The 15451-nt window shown below is 41.3% G+C and overlaps 1 protein-coding gene across 3 annotated transcripts; it reads left to right on the forward strand.

Moving 5' to 3' along the window:
- Nucleotides 1-494: 494 nt before the first annotated feature.
- Nucleotides 495-13919, forward strand: LOC137363950 (sialic acid-binding Ig-like lectin 8). Of its 3 annotated transcripts, none has more exons than XM_068027456.1 (7): nt 495-803; nt 1406-1786; nt 2999-3316; nt 4819-5106; nt 5739-5832; nt 8587-8674; nt 12749-13919. In XM_068027456.1, exons 1-7 carry the CDS (start codon nt 761-763, stop codon nt 12908-12910), a joined length of 1374 nt encoding a protein of 457 aa, XP_067883557.1. In that variant the 5' UTR covers nt 495-760; the 3' UTR covers nt 12911-13919. The 3 variants fall into 3 exon arrangements, with proteins under 3 accessions (XP_067883557.1, XP_067883560.1, XP_067883559.1); XM_068027459.1 differs by having other exon boundaries at nt 495-590; XM_068027458.1 differs by having other exon boundaries at nt 495-586.
- Nucleotides 13920-15451: the final 1532 nt, after the last annotated feature.

Raw genomic sequence — 15451 nt, forward strand, 5'->3', positions numbered from 1 at the left:
CTATTGATTCAAACACGGTCATCTGTATATTTTCCAGCAGAACTTTCATTTACCACAATAACCCAAGATCATTTAACACGTCCCAGAACTTGCATCGAAATTGAAAAAAAAAACACTGCAACATTTGGTAGAATTTTGGATTATTTCAGCCAAATGACGGCGCTTGTAAAGAGTTAATTCAACTGGGGAAAGAGGCAGCTTAACACAGCGTTAAATGATTCCTAGTTCTGACGATGCAGAGGCACGATGTAGCACTAACTAACGAAGATGAGGAAACCACAAGTCTATGCGCTGCAGCAGCCACATTAACTGAAGTGACAGGACTGCAGAATTCAACTCGTATTAGTATCCAGATGGCTAAATATGTGAGAAATGTGATTCAGAGGTGTCTGCATGCGTGGGCGGCACCGTTCAGATGCAGCTTCCAATACATTTGTTTCACTTAGTGCCTGTGTGTTTGAGCTGGGGGAGGGGGGAGAGGAGATATTTGTTTCTGAACCGAACATTCTTTAACAACTGTTAAACGCACCAAAGCATCATACTCAATAATAGTGGGGTAAGCTGCCTACCTCGCTAACGAAGCTGAGTAAGTAAGCACAGTTCGGTAAGCTCTGAACACCTGAATTCCCAGACAGTCTGAAGCTGATTAGTCAAGAAATACAAAGATGTGACTGGCAAGAGCAATGCAGAAACGTGAATATTCTGAATAGTGAAATAAGTTCTCATTATTTTGACAGTGAAATTGGCAATTGCTCCAGCCATGAGGAGTTGCGTGTTTGCTTCCCTCATGACCTTGACACAAGGTACATTTCTGATGTTTTTATAATTCCTACAGCGGGTTATTTATATTTTATAGGAAAAGAACAGGATTCACACAATATAAATGATTTCTGGTTATTGATTTTTAACCTGGTGGAATGGTAATTTCTTGAATGATTTATTGCTGTATTGTTTTTGCCTATTCAATTAACTTTGAGGTCCAGGGCTTTTCAAATTGTATTTAATGAGCATGGCGGTGCACAACTGAAAGCATTTTAATTCATATTTATTGATCAATTGAAACAATTTAATGCAGGTTTTGATCAATGCTTCAATTAATATTTAATGAGCATTTTCGGGCATTCACTTCCTCGTTAGTGCGTACGTATTCGGTTTTTAGATGAATATTGAATCTGCATATTATTGGTTCATAAATCTTCTATCAAACAGGTATTCCATCGCACAATTTAGTAGGTGTTGTGATTCATGTTTTATGAATATTTTGCCTTGATTTGAAAAAGGCCTTAACTGATACTTAACTTGCTGTTGAGATGTGTTTTGTCAATTAGGAAATCTGTTAATGAATGTTTAAGATGTTGCAATCCATTTTTAATGAAACATTAAAGGGAGTCTATTTTTTTCTCAGTGATTTGTAGTGCTCAATGTTCTGTGACGATTCCAAAGGTTCTGCCAGCGGTGTTGGGTTCATGTGCAGAGATCCGGTGTACGTTTGAAAATCCAGTCTACAACAACAGACTAAACGGGAGATGGTTAAAGTGGGGCGCTGGTCCTGGTGAACACGGCGGCTCCATTATTTATGATTCGAAAGATCCACACCATCAGCATTCTAACTATGTCGGGAGAGCTGAGTTCAAGGGCAACCTTGCAACAAATCAATGCTCCCTCCTGATAAAGAATATCAAGAAGAGCGATCGCGGCACATATCAATTCATCCTGGAAATGCCTTGGGGTTGGCCTATTAGAAAATATCGCAGGGAGCTGTCCCCTGTTTCTCTTTCTGTTTCAGGTGAATGCTCTCTTTGTTCCTTTTGCACATTTTCTCTCCATTGGATCAATATAAATCAAATGACGTGAAAAGTAGGCAAATATTGCAAAGTCTGTGGCCGAGTAAAGAAGATTTTTGAAACACGGGATGACTGGGTAGCGATAACAGTGCAGTGGTGCATATCATAAATACATAAATATAGAGAAATGACAGCAGTAAAAATAGCGTTTGAACTTAGCCAGTCCGTGTTGTTGTTTATCCTCCACATGAACAACATTCCTAATCGCATGTGCCTGCTCATTTCACATAGAAGTTCCAATTCATTTTTACCATTCCAACCTATTCCTAAATGTTCAATTCATAATTTATTTGCAACATGGTGACTGAACGTGAAACCGGGGTTGTTGGTCGAATGTATAATATAAAAGCCAGCAGGTCATTATTTACATTGAAATCGGGGATTGCTGGAATGGGTGGCTGATCGGGACTGCCAGTTTTGACGGCAATTCAAATTCTATCACAGTCTGATTCTATCTCCGTTGATCCAGCTACTTCATAAGTTTAAGCACTTATGTTAAATTATCCCAAACTCTATTTTACTCTAATATCTGTCCCAGTTTTAAGGCTTTGTAAACTTCCTCAAAGGAGCCAGACCCACACCAATACGCTCTGTAGCCTTGCTATAGATTGGAGCGAGAATGACCAGGTCTAGTTGTCTGGCACAAGACGATGTTACCCGTCGTTTTTTTTCTGGTCTATTCATTTCTTGAGCATCACCTTTGTATAGTGACTGTTCTTTGCAACAGATTCTTGGATTTGTCTCTATCTGCCGAAGTCACCATCACACTAGGAAGAGCTGGTCAAAAAATAGAAAGGAGGCAAATGAGTAGATTAAATATTCGTGATATTAATGGAGGTAATGCTGATTCTAACTGCAGTTTGCAAAGCTGTTCCACTTGTCTCCACCAAATCAGCTCCACCACCTGAATAATGCAGTTGATGAAACATGTAATGATTCATTAAGTGGAGCTATATATTGCTGGATGAGGCATTACTACTTCATAACTCAAAGGAATAATTCAGAACAGCTAACTCGCTCATAAGACATAACTGACAGAAAATAATGAAATGTGACTTTAAAAAGATGCTTTCCGAGATTTACTCGGGGCAGATCACCTCCCAGTTTTAAGATTGAAATGAACCTGACATGCACCTTATCTCCTGTTCTTATAGAAAAGCCAAGGATTTCAGGTTTTGCCGAACTGATTGCTGCACGAACTGCACGACTGACCTGTTCAATCACCGACAGCTGCCCGAATAGCAACCTGAACGTGAAGTGGATTCATTACAGTGCGCCCCTTCCTCTTGCATGGGATACTAATGATGGTGCAGAAATAATCAACAATTGGTCACATTCTCGGAGAATTTCATCCGTGCTCACCTTCACTCCATCATTTGCTCAACACGGAAACATTCTGGGATGCACAATTATAATTGATGGCTTCCAATCTTCTTCTTCTTCAACACAAACCCTGACCTTGCAGGTTAAATGTAAGTGTTTGTTCCAAAATTAATAGATATAATTTGTCGGCCAACTAGTTCAATATTTGTATTTCCATCACAATTAATTTATTAAGGATTTGGTACCCTATCACAGAATGCATCGAGTTACCATCCGCCCCTGTACTGTGAGAATTTATGCCGATAATCGATGAAGCGGAATGGCACTCAGTCTCACTCTGCAAGGATGAGTCAGACCCGGAAAACAATTCAGGAGCCTTTAAGAGTTTGGATTATTTGATTGCTAATTCTTAAACGAAGGCCTTCCAGCGTCGTTGTGAGTTTAGTCAGTCATAAGGTGACACAAATGAAAGGCACTGCCGAGTAGGAGACAGAAGCTGGTCTCTGATTTGAAGCCCGATTTCAGCTCTCGTTGGCCTTCGGAATGGGCCTGAATAAGGTACCAGTATCACTACAAAAGTGGAGACAAAAAGGGAGGAGCAACTTCTCAGGGAAAAAAGTCATTCTATAGCTTTAAACTGTGATTCATACTCGTCCTCTTTTTACCTAATGAAATGAAGAACGGTTGAGCAGGTTGAGTCGATACCCATTGGAGTTTAGAAGAATGGGAGGTGATCTTATTGAAACACAAAAGATCCTGAGGGGACTTCACAGGGTACATGCTGAGAGGGTGTTTCCCCTTGTGAGGGAGTCTAGAACTAGGGAACACGGTTGAAATATTAGGGGCCTCTCGTTTAAGACTAAGATAAGGAGAAATCCTTTCTCTCAGACGATCGTTAGATTGTGGAATACTCTTCCCCGGAGGGAAGTGGAGGCTACATCATTGAATACATTCAAGGCTAAGTTAGTTCAATGTTTGATCCACAAGGGTCATGGGGGGCAGGCAAGGAAGTGGAGTTGAGGCCACAATCAGATCAGTTAGATCTGATCGAATGGTGGAGCAGATCCAGGGGCCGAATGGCCTACTTCTGCTCCTAATTCAACCTTGAGAACTGACATTGCGCACTTTGATGCACAAAAATTATCCAAAATTAAAATCGAACAAAAAAGCTGCTAACTCAGACTCTGTTCGTTGTACAAATGTTGAGCTAACAACGTCATATTTAAAGAATTAGTCTTTTAAAATGTCGTCATGTTAACTGGGCGTCTGCAGAAGAATATTTTAAATATCACAACAAAGGAAGAACATAATACATCCAGTGAAGGAAATAAAAATAAAATGGATGGACATTTTAAAACACTGACATGTCAGTCATATTGTAGATGAATTATGCACAATAACACCCAAATTCCCTCCATCAGAGGAAGCCCCACAATATTTCCCTGCAAAAGTATGGTTGCACTGAACACTCACTGGATTCAACATGAAGCTGTAACTAACGTGCTACCCTGTTTTAAATGTAAATGTCATAATCTATCTTAAATTATTTCATGTTAAAATAGTAGCTGCTGGAACCATTATGGTCAGTTCAAAAACTGAATGTATTTGTCTTTGGAGACTGTGGTTGTGAAAGTAATCATTTATTTTTCAGATAAACCCACAATAGTGGCAGGCCCGATCTGCACTTGGTCTGAGAATGGGACAATTTGTAGCTGCCAGATCAGAAGCAATCCACTGGCTAATATTACATGGGACCTCAATGGGAAAATTATCACTGGGAACACGTCAGATGTGGAAGTCTTCTCCTGGGCGGTGAATAGTTACCACATGCAGAGCTCCCTGAGACTGATTCACTCAGCTGGAACTGGAAACACGATTTCATGTGCTGCAGCAAACAAGCACGGTGATTGTATCAGCACATCCCAGCTCCACTCTGAGGGTACGTGTTTAATTTCTCTGCAATTTGAACACTATACGGGAGTTGGTCATCACTGGTCAGTCATTAACTGAACGGTGTTAGAGTCAGCAGGTTAAGACTGAATTTGTCCCTAATTAGTGTCAAGAGTTCACTCTATCACTGTTGAGTCTCATACTGAATGGTCCGGTGGTTAACTGCATTCTAGCTTTTTGTATGTGCATGCTTTCTTTCTGTTGTTCAGATTAAGTTGAGTACAGATAACAGATATTTGTTAAACTAAGCGAAATTCCATTATTTTCATATATTATAGACCTTTCGTCTGTAACTGATAGTGTTGGCGGGTCTACATTCTAATTAAAGTATGTCCACAGTTTTTCGAAGTGAAAGTTTGTAGACCCTTAATTTGTCAGTTGTGACTTGCACATCATGAACCTTTAATTATTTATTGTAAACCTAAGCCAGTGAGCAAGTTCGAAATATGGAGTTTTTAAAGAAAAATCAGCAGACAGGGACAAGTGGAGTACCTCAGTCACCATTAGCTTTGCGATCCAAATACAAAGGAAGCATCCTTCTTTGGACTCAAATATGTTTCCACAGTAGATATTTTGAACCCAATATGCTAATATACATCAGTGTATTTTCCAACATTTTAGGTCTGATCTCTCGGACAAACATCTGCAGAATAGGAGGAGGGGCCTGTGGACTTGTTATTTTAACTGCAATCGTGCTCATGGTGAAGATACAAAAGTATGTGTGTTTCTAAATTGCATAAACTGGAGATTTAAAGGGGATTTCCACAAAGAGTCATGAGTTATACAGCAGACAAACAGGCCCTTCGGCCCATCGTGTCTGTGCCGGCCATCAAACACCTATCCATTCTAATCCCATTTTCCAGTACTTGGCCCGGAACCTTGTATGCTGTGGCGTATCAAGGGCATATCTCAAAAGTTCTTAAATGTTGCGAGGGTTCCAGCCTTTCCCACACCTTCAGGTAGTGTGTTCCAGATTCCAACTAACTACTGGTTGAAAAAAATCGTCAAATCCCCTGTGAACCTCCTGCACCTTAACGTAAATCTATGCCCCTTGGTTATTGATTCTCTCTTTTAAGGGAAAACGTTTCTTCCTAACTATCCTATCAAAGACCCTAATAATTTTGTATACCTCAATTAGGTCCCCCCTCAGCCTTCTCTGCTCTAAGGAAAACAACCTTAGCCTATCCAATCTCTCTTCATAGCGAAAATGCTGCAGCCCAGGCAACATCCTGGTGAATCGCCTCTGCACCTCCTGCAGTGCAATTAGTGTGGCGACTAGAACTGTACACAGTACTCCAGCTGTGGCCTAACTAGCGTCTTATACAGCTCCATCATTACCTCCATGCTCCTATATTCTATGTCTCAGCTAATAAAGGCCACTTAAATAACAACTCCCTGATAAAAGTGACCATCTGTGGGAGTTGGAGCAGTGTTGTGAAAGTAGAAGATGGTGGGCGGGAAGTGGAAGTGTGCCCACTGCACACTATCGATTGTCTCACATCTCCCAGCATCGATTACAGTGTTCTGTTAGTAAATGCCAGGATCAGACTGTCTTTGCATTCTTCCTGAAGGAAAGCTTTCACTGGCAGCACATTGTAAACAGAGCAAACAGTAATTTCAAGGTAATTATCAGCCTGAGCATTTCAAAGCAGGGAGTCTCTCCAGAGCTTTCAAGACGAGAGTTCGTCAAGCCAAATAGCTGAAATTGTCCTGTGTTTTTTTTAATACCTGTTTAAAGAGGCCATTTTTGAACTTGTGATGACAGCGACTTCTGTCCCGGCGAGTGTTGTCACCACCCCTGCATTCTACAGAAAGTGTGTAGCATTCCCGAAGAACAAGCACAGAATGCTGTTCAGTTTGTTTCAGCTGCTGCTTTTCTCGGGCACCCCCGTGTCAGTCTCCTTGACATGTTAAGGTCTCAGCATAACAATATACTAGAATGACACTCAACCTCTAACGATCAAGCGATTCCATCAGACAGTGAAATAATAAGAAAATAGTAGAAATAACGAGAGACAGATGTTTTCCGTAGTTGTTAAGTGTGTTTGACTCCAGGAGCAGAAGATTTTATTTCAAAATTGGGTGCGACAGATCTGCGAAAGTATGATGAAATAATGAATTCTGTTGGGTTTGCTAACCTATTCTTAAAAGTGAATTAAACTATTTGGCCTGACTAGCTCTCTTTGAATACTCGAGACAGACTCCCTGCTTTTAAATTGCCGGACTGAAAATGACCTTCAAAAAAGTGACTGGCTCCAAGTTAATTCAAATTACTCTGTTTGGTTTACAATGTGCTGCCAATCAAATGTATCGTTCGACAAACCACACTCGATGTTTGCTATTGAAATCAATGAAGTGACTCCTCATGTCGGCAGTTTTGAGGTTGTGCAAAAACAGAGTGAACTGGCGGTGTTTGTGCACAGATCTTCTAATGTGGCAGGATAGGTTTACAAAGCCCTTAATGAAGAGGGATCCTGCCTGGGCTTTATAAATAGAGGCACAGAGTACAAAATCAAGGATGTTATGCTAAACCCATAGAAAAACTGTGTCGACCCCAACTACAGAATTCTGCCCAATTGCAGAAACCACACTTGCAGAAGTACGGGAATGTTTTGGACACGGTACAAAAAAGATTTACTAGAATGGTTCCTGGGATGAGTGATTACCGTTACAATGATAGTTTGGAAATAGTCGGGTTCATGTCTTTATAGCACAGAAGCTTGAGAAGAGATTTGATTTATTTGTTTCAAATCATGACAGGTTTAGATACAATAAATAAAGATAAACTGTTTCCAATGGTTGAAACGTCGTTCATGAGAGATTGCAGATTTAAGGTGAGTGGTAAAGTGTCAGAGACAAGACGGGGAAAGAATTGTAAGGTAACCAGTACTTACAATTTGGAATGCAATGCCTGAAAGGGTGGTGGATACAGATTCAGTAGTAGCCTTTGAAAAGGATTGGGATAAATTCTTGAAAGAAAAAGATGCAGGGATTTGGGTCAAGTGTTCGGAGTGGGAGTCAAGAGAGCTGGTTCATTACGCAGTGGGCCGAATGGCCTCGATCTCTGCTGCTTCTCTATCATTCTATGTGTATATTTCTCCCATCAACATACGAGCAGAGGGGAATGTGTTTTCTCGCTGAAACGCTTCCACCTGCTATTTAGCAAGATGTTAAATTATTGAATGAGCCTCCTATACCCGTTCGTTAGCACAATTTATTTCATCTGCAGCAGACAGCACCTCGCCTTTCGCGGGCTTCATAGGAAAAGTAGACAGATCGCTTTTGAAATCGAGACAGGTATTCATTGAAAAGAATCCGGTATTGGAGCTGGTCGGTGCTAGTTAGGAAACGTAAAAGGCACAAGTCTGTCCTGATTTACTGATGTCCTTCTTCTTAAGTTACAGTATACATTAAATAAATATCCAAGTTAATAATAGGAAGCCCATCATTTTTATGTGTTATTATTTAGGAAGAAGCGTACTGATACTGCATGTGTCTCAGAAAGGGATGGTGATGCGGTGATTTACAATACAGTGCAGATCGTGTCAAACGCTGGGGTAAGTGATGCAGAGCTGCAATGACAATTATGGGATGTTTGGTCTCTTTTCAACCAGCAAGTAACACATGCAAAGCAAAAAACAACAGATGAATGGGAGTTTCAGAAACGTGGTCGCTGCTATTCTGAAGAGAAGAGTAGTCACTAAGTGTGAAGTATTTCTATGGCCTCTGTAGTTAGTGACCTGTTACTCACGTGGGCGATTCTACACTAAACAAACTGGTTCAAACAGAATGTTAGCCACAACTCATTTTAATCCCTTCCCTTTGACGTTTTGCCTCAAGGTTAAATGCTCAACGTGGTCTCAGAAGGTTTCAGAGGTCCCAGAAGTGATGCACATTACTCACAATCATATGCAATTTCCACTGGCATCTTCGTGTCTATATGGCTAATTTGTCCCTCAACTTACACTCTGCAGAATATGCCTTCAAGCTTCGCTCCAGCTTTGAAACATAAAATCTAGGCAGAAAATACAATGCAGCATTGATTGAGTGCTGCATTGCTCGAGATCCCGTCCTTTGGATGAGCCTCAAAATGTGCTCCTTTTGCTTCTTGCTTAAACATAAGAAAAAAAGTGGAAGCAGTAGTAGACCGTTCGACCCCTCAAACCTGATCCACCATTCAATAAGATCATATCTGACCTGACTGTGACCTTAACCCCACTTTTCTGTCTGCCCCATTACCTTAGATTTCCTTGTGAACCAAAAGTCTGTCCAACTCAGCCTTGAATATATTCAATGACCCAGCATCCACTGCTCTCTGGGGAAGAGAATTCCAAAGATTAAAAACCCTTTGAGAGAAGAAATGCCTCCTCATTTCCGTCATAAAAGTAAGATACTTGAAACTGTGCTCCCGAGTTCTAGATTCCCCATGAAGGGAAATATCATCACAGCATCTATCCTGTCATGCCTCCTCAGAATCCTGCATGTTTTAATAAGATCACCTCTCATTCTTCTAAACGCCAATGAGTATAGGTCCAATCTGATCAATCTTTCCTCATAAGACAACATCTTATTCCTTGGAATAAGCCTCGTGAACCTTCCCTGAACAGTTTACTCGGTAGGTAAGAAGACCAAATCTGTACGCAGTACTCTAGGTGCAGTCTCACCAATGCCTAAACAGTTGTATCAAAACATTCCTACTTTTTGACTCATCACCCTTGCAATAAATGTTAATTAATTCCTATACCTGCATGCTAACATTTTGTCATTCATATACAAGGGCACCCAGATCCCTCTGCACTGTAGCTTTCTATAATCACTCTCCATGTAAATAATATTCTGTTTTTCTTTTCTTCCCATCAAAGTGGACAACCTTACACTTTCCCACATTATCCTCCATCTGCCAAAGTTTTTCCCACTCACTTAACCGATCTATATCTACTTGCAGGCACTTTTTGTCTTCCTGACAATTGGCCATCCTACCTATCTTTATATCATCCGCAAATTTGGCTGCAGTACACTCGGTCCCTTCATCAAAGTCATTGATGTAGATCAAAAATATTTGATGGCCCAGCACAGATCGCTGTGACACCCCACGAGTTACAGTTGGCCAAACTGAAAATGCTCCATATATCCCTACTCTTTGTTTCCTGTTACTTAGCCAATCCGCTATCCATGCGAATATATTACCCCCAAACCATGATCTTTTATCTTATGTTCTAACCTTTTATACGCCACTTCATCAAATTCTTGTTGGAAATCCAAATACACTACATCTACCAGCTTCCTGTTATCCACCCCGCTTGTTCTCTTCTCAAAAAACTTTAATAATTTTTCAAGCACGATTTTTCATTCATAAAACCATGTTGACTCTTCCGCATTGCATTATGATTTTCTAAATGTCCTTTTTTTTATTCTTTCATGGGATGGGGTTGTCGCTGGCATGGCCAGCATGTGTTGCCCGTCCCAAATTTCCCTTGACAATTGAATGGCTTGCTTGGCCATTTCGGAGCGCAGTTAAGAGTCAACAACATTGCTGTGGGAGTGTAGTCCCAAGTAAGCCAGACCAGGTGAGGACGGCAGATTTACTTCCCTATAAGACATTAGTGAACCATATGGGTTTTGCAACAATCAATGATAGATTCATAGCACCATTACTGAGACTAGCTTTCAATTTCAGGTTGATTATGGAATTTAAATTCCAACAGCAGTCGCGGTGGGATTAGATCCCGTGTCCCCAGGCATTAACCTGGGCCTCTGGCTTATTAGTGCAGTGTCTTTATCACCCTGCCACCGTCTCCCCTCGGTCCTGGCACCTGGCAGACAACACAGCCTTTGGGACTCACGATCTTGGCTGCAGAGAACAGTTTCTATCCCCTAAGTAGTTTTCCGCTACAGCTGCTACATTCCTTTTTATTCGCCTCACTGGAATGGCCTCCAGCACCACGATGCTGTGGTCAGTTTGCTCATCCTTCCTGCAGTCCCTACTATAGTCCACGCAAGCTGCAAAACCTCAACCCTGTTGGACAAGTGCAAGGGCTGAGGCTACTCCATTGCTCCCTTTTGGATACCCATACCTATCGCACTCACAATCACACCCTCCTATGCCTGACCACGGACCGTATCTGAAGTAACTAACCTAAGGGGTGTGACTGCCTCCTGGAACAAAGTGTCCAGGTAACTTTCTCCCTCCCTGATGTAACCCAGTATCCGAAGCATAACTCCCGTTCCTCAACTCTGACCCAAAGTTCCTTGAGCGGGACACTTACTGCAGACGTGGCTGCTGTAGCTCACACAGGTGTCCACCAGCTCCCACATGCTACAACCGAAACACATCACCTACCTTGCATATTTATTGCGTTGTATTTAATTAGTTAGGTTTCAAGTTCAGAAACATCACTCAGTGATAATTTGCAGCGAGATTGAGTATCTTAAAGCGTTAATTTGTAAATTATAATGCAATACTTATATCGCCCCGGTACCAGTTTAAACTACTGTCCCAGATTCCTGAGTTAAGCACTTCGTCTCGCAGGACTCAGACGGGCTGGAATTCGGGGTACTTCCTTCTTGCATTGGCAAAACCTCTTGTATTTACACTAGTTGGAATTGTAGAGACCTGAGTCAGCCCCTGCTGACTGGGGAACCAGTTCACACTAGCTACCATATAACAACTATGTACCTGACACCAAAAGGCAGCTTCTTTATTACAGACTAAAACTGCAAGAAACTACAATTTAACGTTCAAGTTCAGTTAAATTATAAATGCAAACATGACTATATTATAGAAAAAGATCAACCATTGAAATTCCCAAACTTACCATATTCTCGAGTTAAGCACTCTGTTTCGCAGGAGTAAGTCAAGCTGGACTTCTGGCCGCTAACCTCATTGTTCAGTTACGCAGGTGGAAGCAATTTCTGCCTCTGCCCTTGCAAACATTTATCTCCCAATGAACACGATCTAAAACAGATTTACTCTCCATTCTTCAAATCTACTGCTTGCTGCATTTTTCCTAAATGGTCGGTATACATTAAAAGTTATCCATTGCATTGCAGTGTTGATTCTCTTCAAAATATAAAATCATGCATCACAGACGGAGGGAATTCAGTCTATCAAGTCGGTGTTGGATCTTTGACAGTGCTATACAATTAGCCCCAGTGTCCACAACTCTGTTTGAACAACACAGTAAATGTTCTCCATTTCAAAAGTTTCCCTTATCTGTGTCTGCTCCAAGGACAACCATCGCTGCTTCTCCCAAATCACCGATGGACTGAAGTCCTGTCGCCCTGGTACCATTCGTGTTAATCTCCTCTGCACCTCTCACAACACTGCAACTGAGAGCTAATCGCTGAGTTATAAAGGTTGAGCAAAATGTCCTTACTTTTATTTCTCTTATGTTCCTCATAAAGCCAGCAATCCCATATGCTTTATCATAGCTTTATCAGCTTGTCCTTATATATCGTTGCAAGTTCTTTGTTTCTTGCATAAAAACGTCACAACCCCCATCTCATGGATCAGTGATATTGGAAAGCTGAGCTGAGATTAAATCGTTAGATTTCTTCTGGTGAAAACAACATACTCAAATCGCGTTCCACTCCCTTTCTGCAATATCTAACAAAAATACCTTCCGTTACAGATTCACGATCAATATACAGACGCTGGTTCAGGCGCCCCACGCCCGAGAAAAACAGCTCAGAATAAAGTGTCCGCAACGATCAATATTTCAGACTTCCATAAAAATCAACGACACATGAAAAATGAGGAGACCTGCGAATATGCTGCAATCTCATATAAATGAAGGCTAACATAATTTCTCCGGTAAAGTCCGATGGTCTTGAAATTGGCAATACCTTAATACACGTGATGTTATGAAGTAAAACAGACATTGCATTTGCATTGCAATGAGGCACATGAAAGTGAACTTCTTGCAAAAAATATATGGAATATACTTTGATTGACATTCACAAATTTAGTTATGCAATTAAAATGCAATTCTTTAACATTGTTCTTTATTCTGTGATAATAACAAACAAGTTCTAACATGACCTTGTCTGAAAACCTGCTGCAATGAAATGCCCACAATATGAACCCTCACAACTGTGGACGAGGCTGCAAATTTTAAAAAAAATTGCGCTTAAGCACCAAGAAAACAATTGTATTTGCAGCTGCGCCTCAACATGTCGTCCCAATTTAAAGGAATTATGCGCAGGGACAAATTACACTTAGAGAGTCAGACAAGTTACCAATTATTTGGGCGCAGTTGATTTGAACCCGACTGTGTGTGTGGGCCACAATTCGAAGGGCGTATTAGTCTTTTTTTGGCTGATTCCGAAGAACATACAATTTTCTGCTTGTTTCTGTAAGTTATAACAGTGAAATCTGGGATGAATCGGCCGCACCGGAGCAAACAATGCTAACATTTTAAAACCCATTCAGCTACATCCAGAGTAATGCTTATGTTGTCCGTGATCGTTTAAGCTTGTTCAAGATGTAATTCGGCCCAATAACGCTTCATGCAGAAAACTGACCCTTTCACCTCCGATATTCTGTGATTGCGCTTGTTCTGGAGGCTGTTCCGTGTATGTACATTGTGTTCAGCGTCCAGTAACTAGCAGACGCATTTTGAAAGTTTCTTCATATCAACCAATATGTAATTTCTACGAAGCAGAATATTGGTGCAGCAATTAAGTTTTAGCCCTAACCTAAAGCCGAACCCAACCAGCGCAGCTGTCAATCACAAAGTTCCCTCTTTGGAGGGTATTCGGGGAATTGTGAATGAATACGCTTCATGTTGTATTGGTTATGTTAGCGATTTCTATATTTCAGTAATAAATTCATATTTCCGTTTTTTTTGTGGAACTACAGTGCGTCAACATCCGCGAGGGCGGAATTACAGACAGTGAACATTGTAAATCAAGGCACAACAATTTATTGTGAAAATGATTGACTGGAATTGCATCAAATGCATATTATACTATTTTCTTATTCAATATTTATATCACACCACGTGTGGCCAGTCAAAGAGCATGACTGCTCTTACCTTTCTCAACAAGCATCCGCTTTCCATTTTGCTCTCTCCATTCATCTTCCACTTCTCTCTCTCTCATTCTTTCGTTCTCTGATCTTTTGTACTTATCACCATTAAGTTTTCCACTTTCATCTAGCCCCTGCTGATTCGCTATATTTTTGTTATTTTTCTTCTGCTGTTTCAAAGCGCTTTGTATTGTTTGAGTTGATGTGGGAAAACAGTCACCAATCTCTTTATCTTGATTTGAAAATTGTAGGAAAATATCTCCACAGCAGTTCTCGTCCCATCTGTTCCTCAACAGTTAAGCGACCTCAGTCCCCCAATCCAGTCTGATCGCCTATTTCTTCAACTGCCTAATGCCCTCTTCCTGTCCTATCATTGCTGCACTGCCATAATTCTGCAACCTCTGCCACCTAACACGATCTTCTTAACCATTGTACGCTTGCCTTATTTTCTGCTGAGTCCCAGGAGGGCTTCAATTCCTCACATGGGACGTCCTGCCATCAGGACATGAGGGGTAAAACCTGTTGAGTGTTATGTACCAGCATTTAGTTTGATAAGGTTCCCCATGGCAGCCTCATTCAGAAAGTAAGGAGGCATGGGATTCGTGGAAAGTTGGCTACCTGGATACATAGAAGTCAGAGGGTGGTTGTAGATGGAAAGTATTCAACATGGAGCTCGGTGACCAGGGGTGCTCGACAAGGATCTGTTCTGGGACCTCTGCTCTTTGTGATTTGTATAAATGACTTTAATGAGGAAGTGGAAGGCTGGGTTAGCAGGTTCGCTGATGACACAAAGTTTGCTGGAGTTGTGGATAGTGTGGAAGGCTGTTGTAGGTTGCAACGGGACATTGACAGGATGCAGAGCTTGGCTGAGAAGTGGATGATGGAGGTCAACCTGAAAAGTGTGAAGTGATTCATTTTGGAACGTCGAACTTGAATGCAGAATACAGGCTTAAAGACAGGATTCCTGGTAGTGTGGAGGAACAGAGGGATCTTGGGGTCCATGTCCATCGATCGCTCAAAGCTGCCACCCAAGTTGATAGGGTTGTTAAGAAGGAGTATGGTGTGCTGGCTTTCATTAACAGGGGGATTGAGTTTAAGAGCCGCGAGGTTATGATGCAGCTCCATAAAGCCCTGGTTCGACCACACTTGGAATATTGTGTTCAGTTCTGGTCGCCTCATTATAGGAAGGATGTGGAAGCTTTAGAGAGGGTGCAGAGGAGATTTACCAGTATGCTGCCTGGATTGGAGGGCATGTCTTACGAAGAAAGATTGAGGGAGCTCGGGCTTTTCTCATTGGAGTGAAGAA

The sequence above is a fragment of the Heterodontus francisci genome, unplaced genomic scaffold (assembly GCF_036365525.1).
Source record: "Heterodontus francisci isolate sHetFra1 unplaced genomic scaffold, sHetFra1.hap1 HAP1_SCAFFOLD_534, whole genome shotgun sequence".
Classification (NCBI taxonomy): Eukaryota; Metazoa; Chordata; class Chondrichthyes; order Heterodontiformes; family Heterodontidae; genus Heterodontus; species Heterodontus francisci.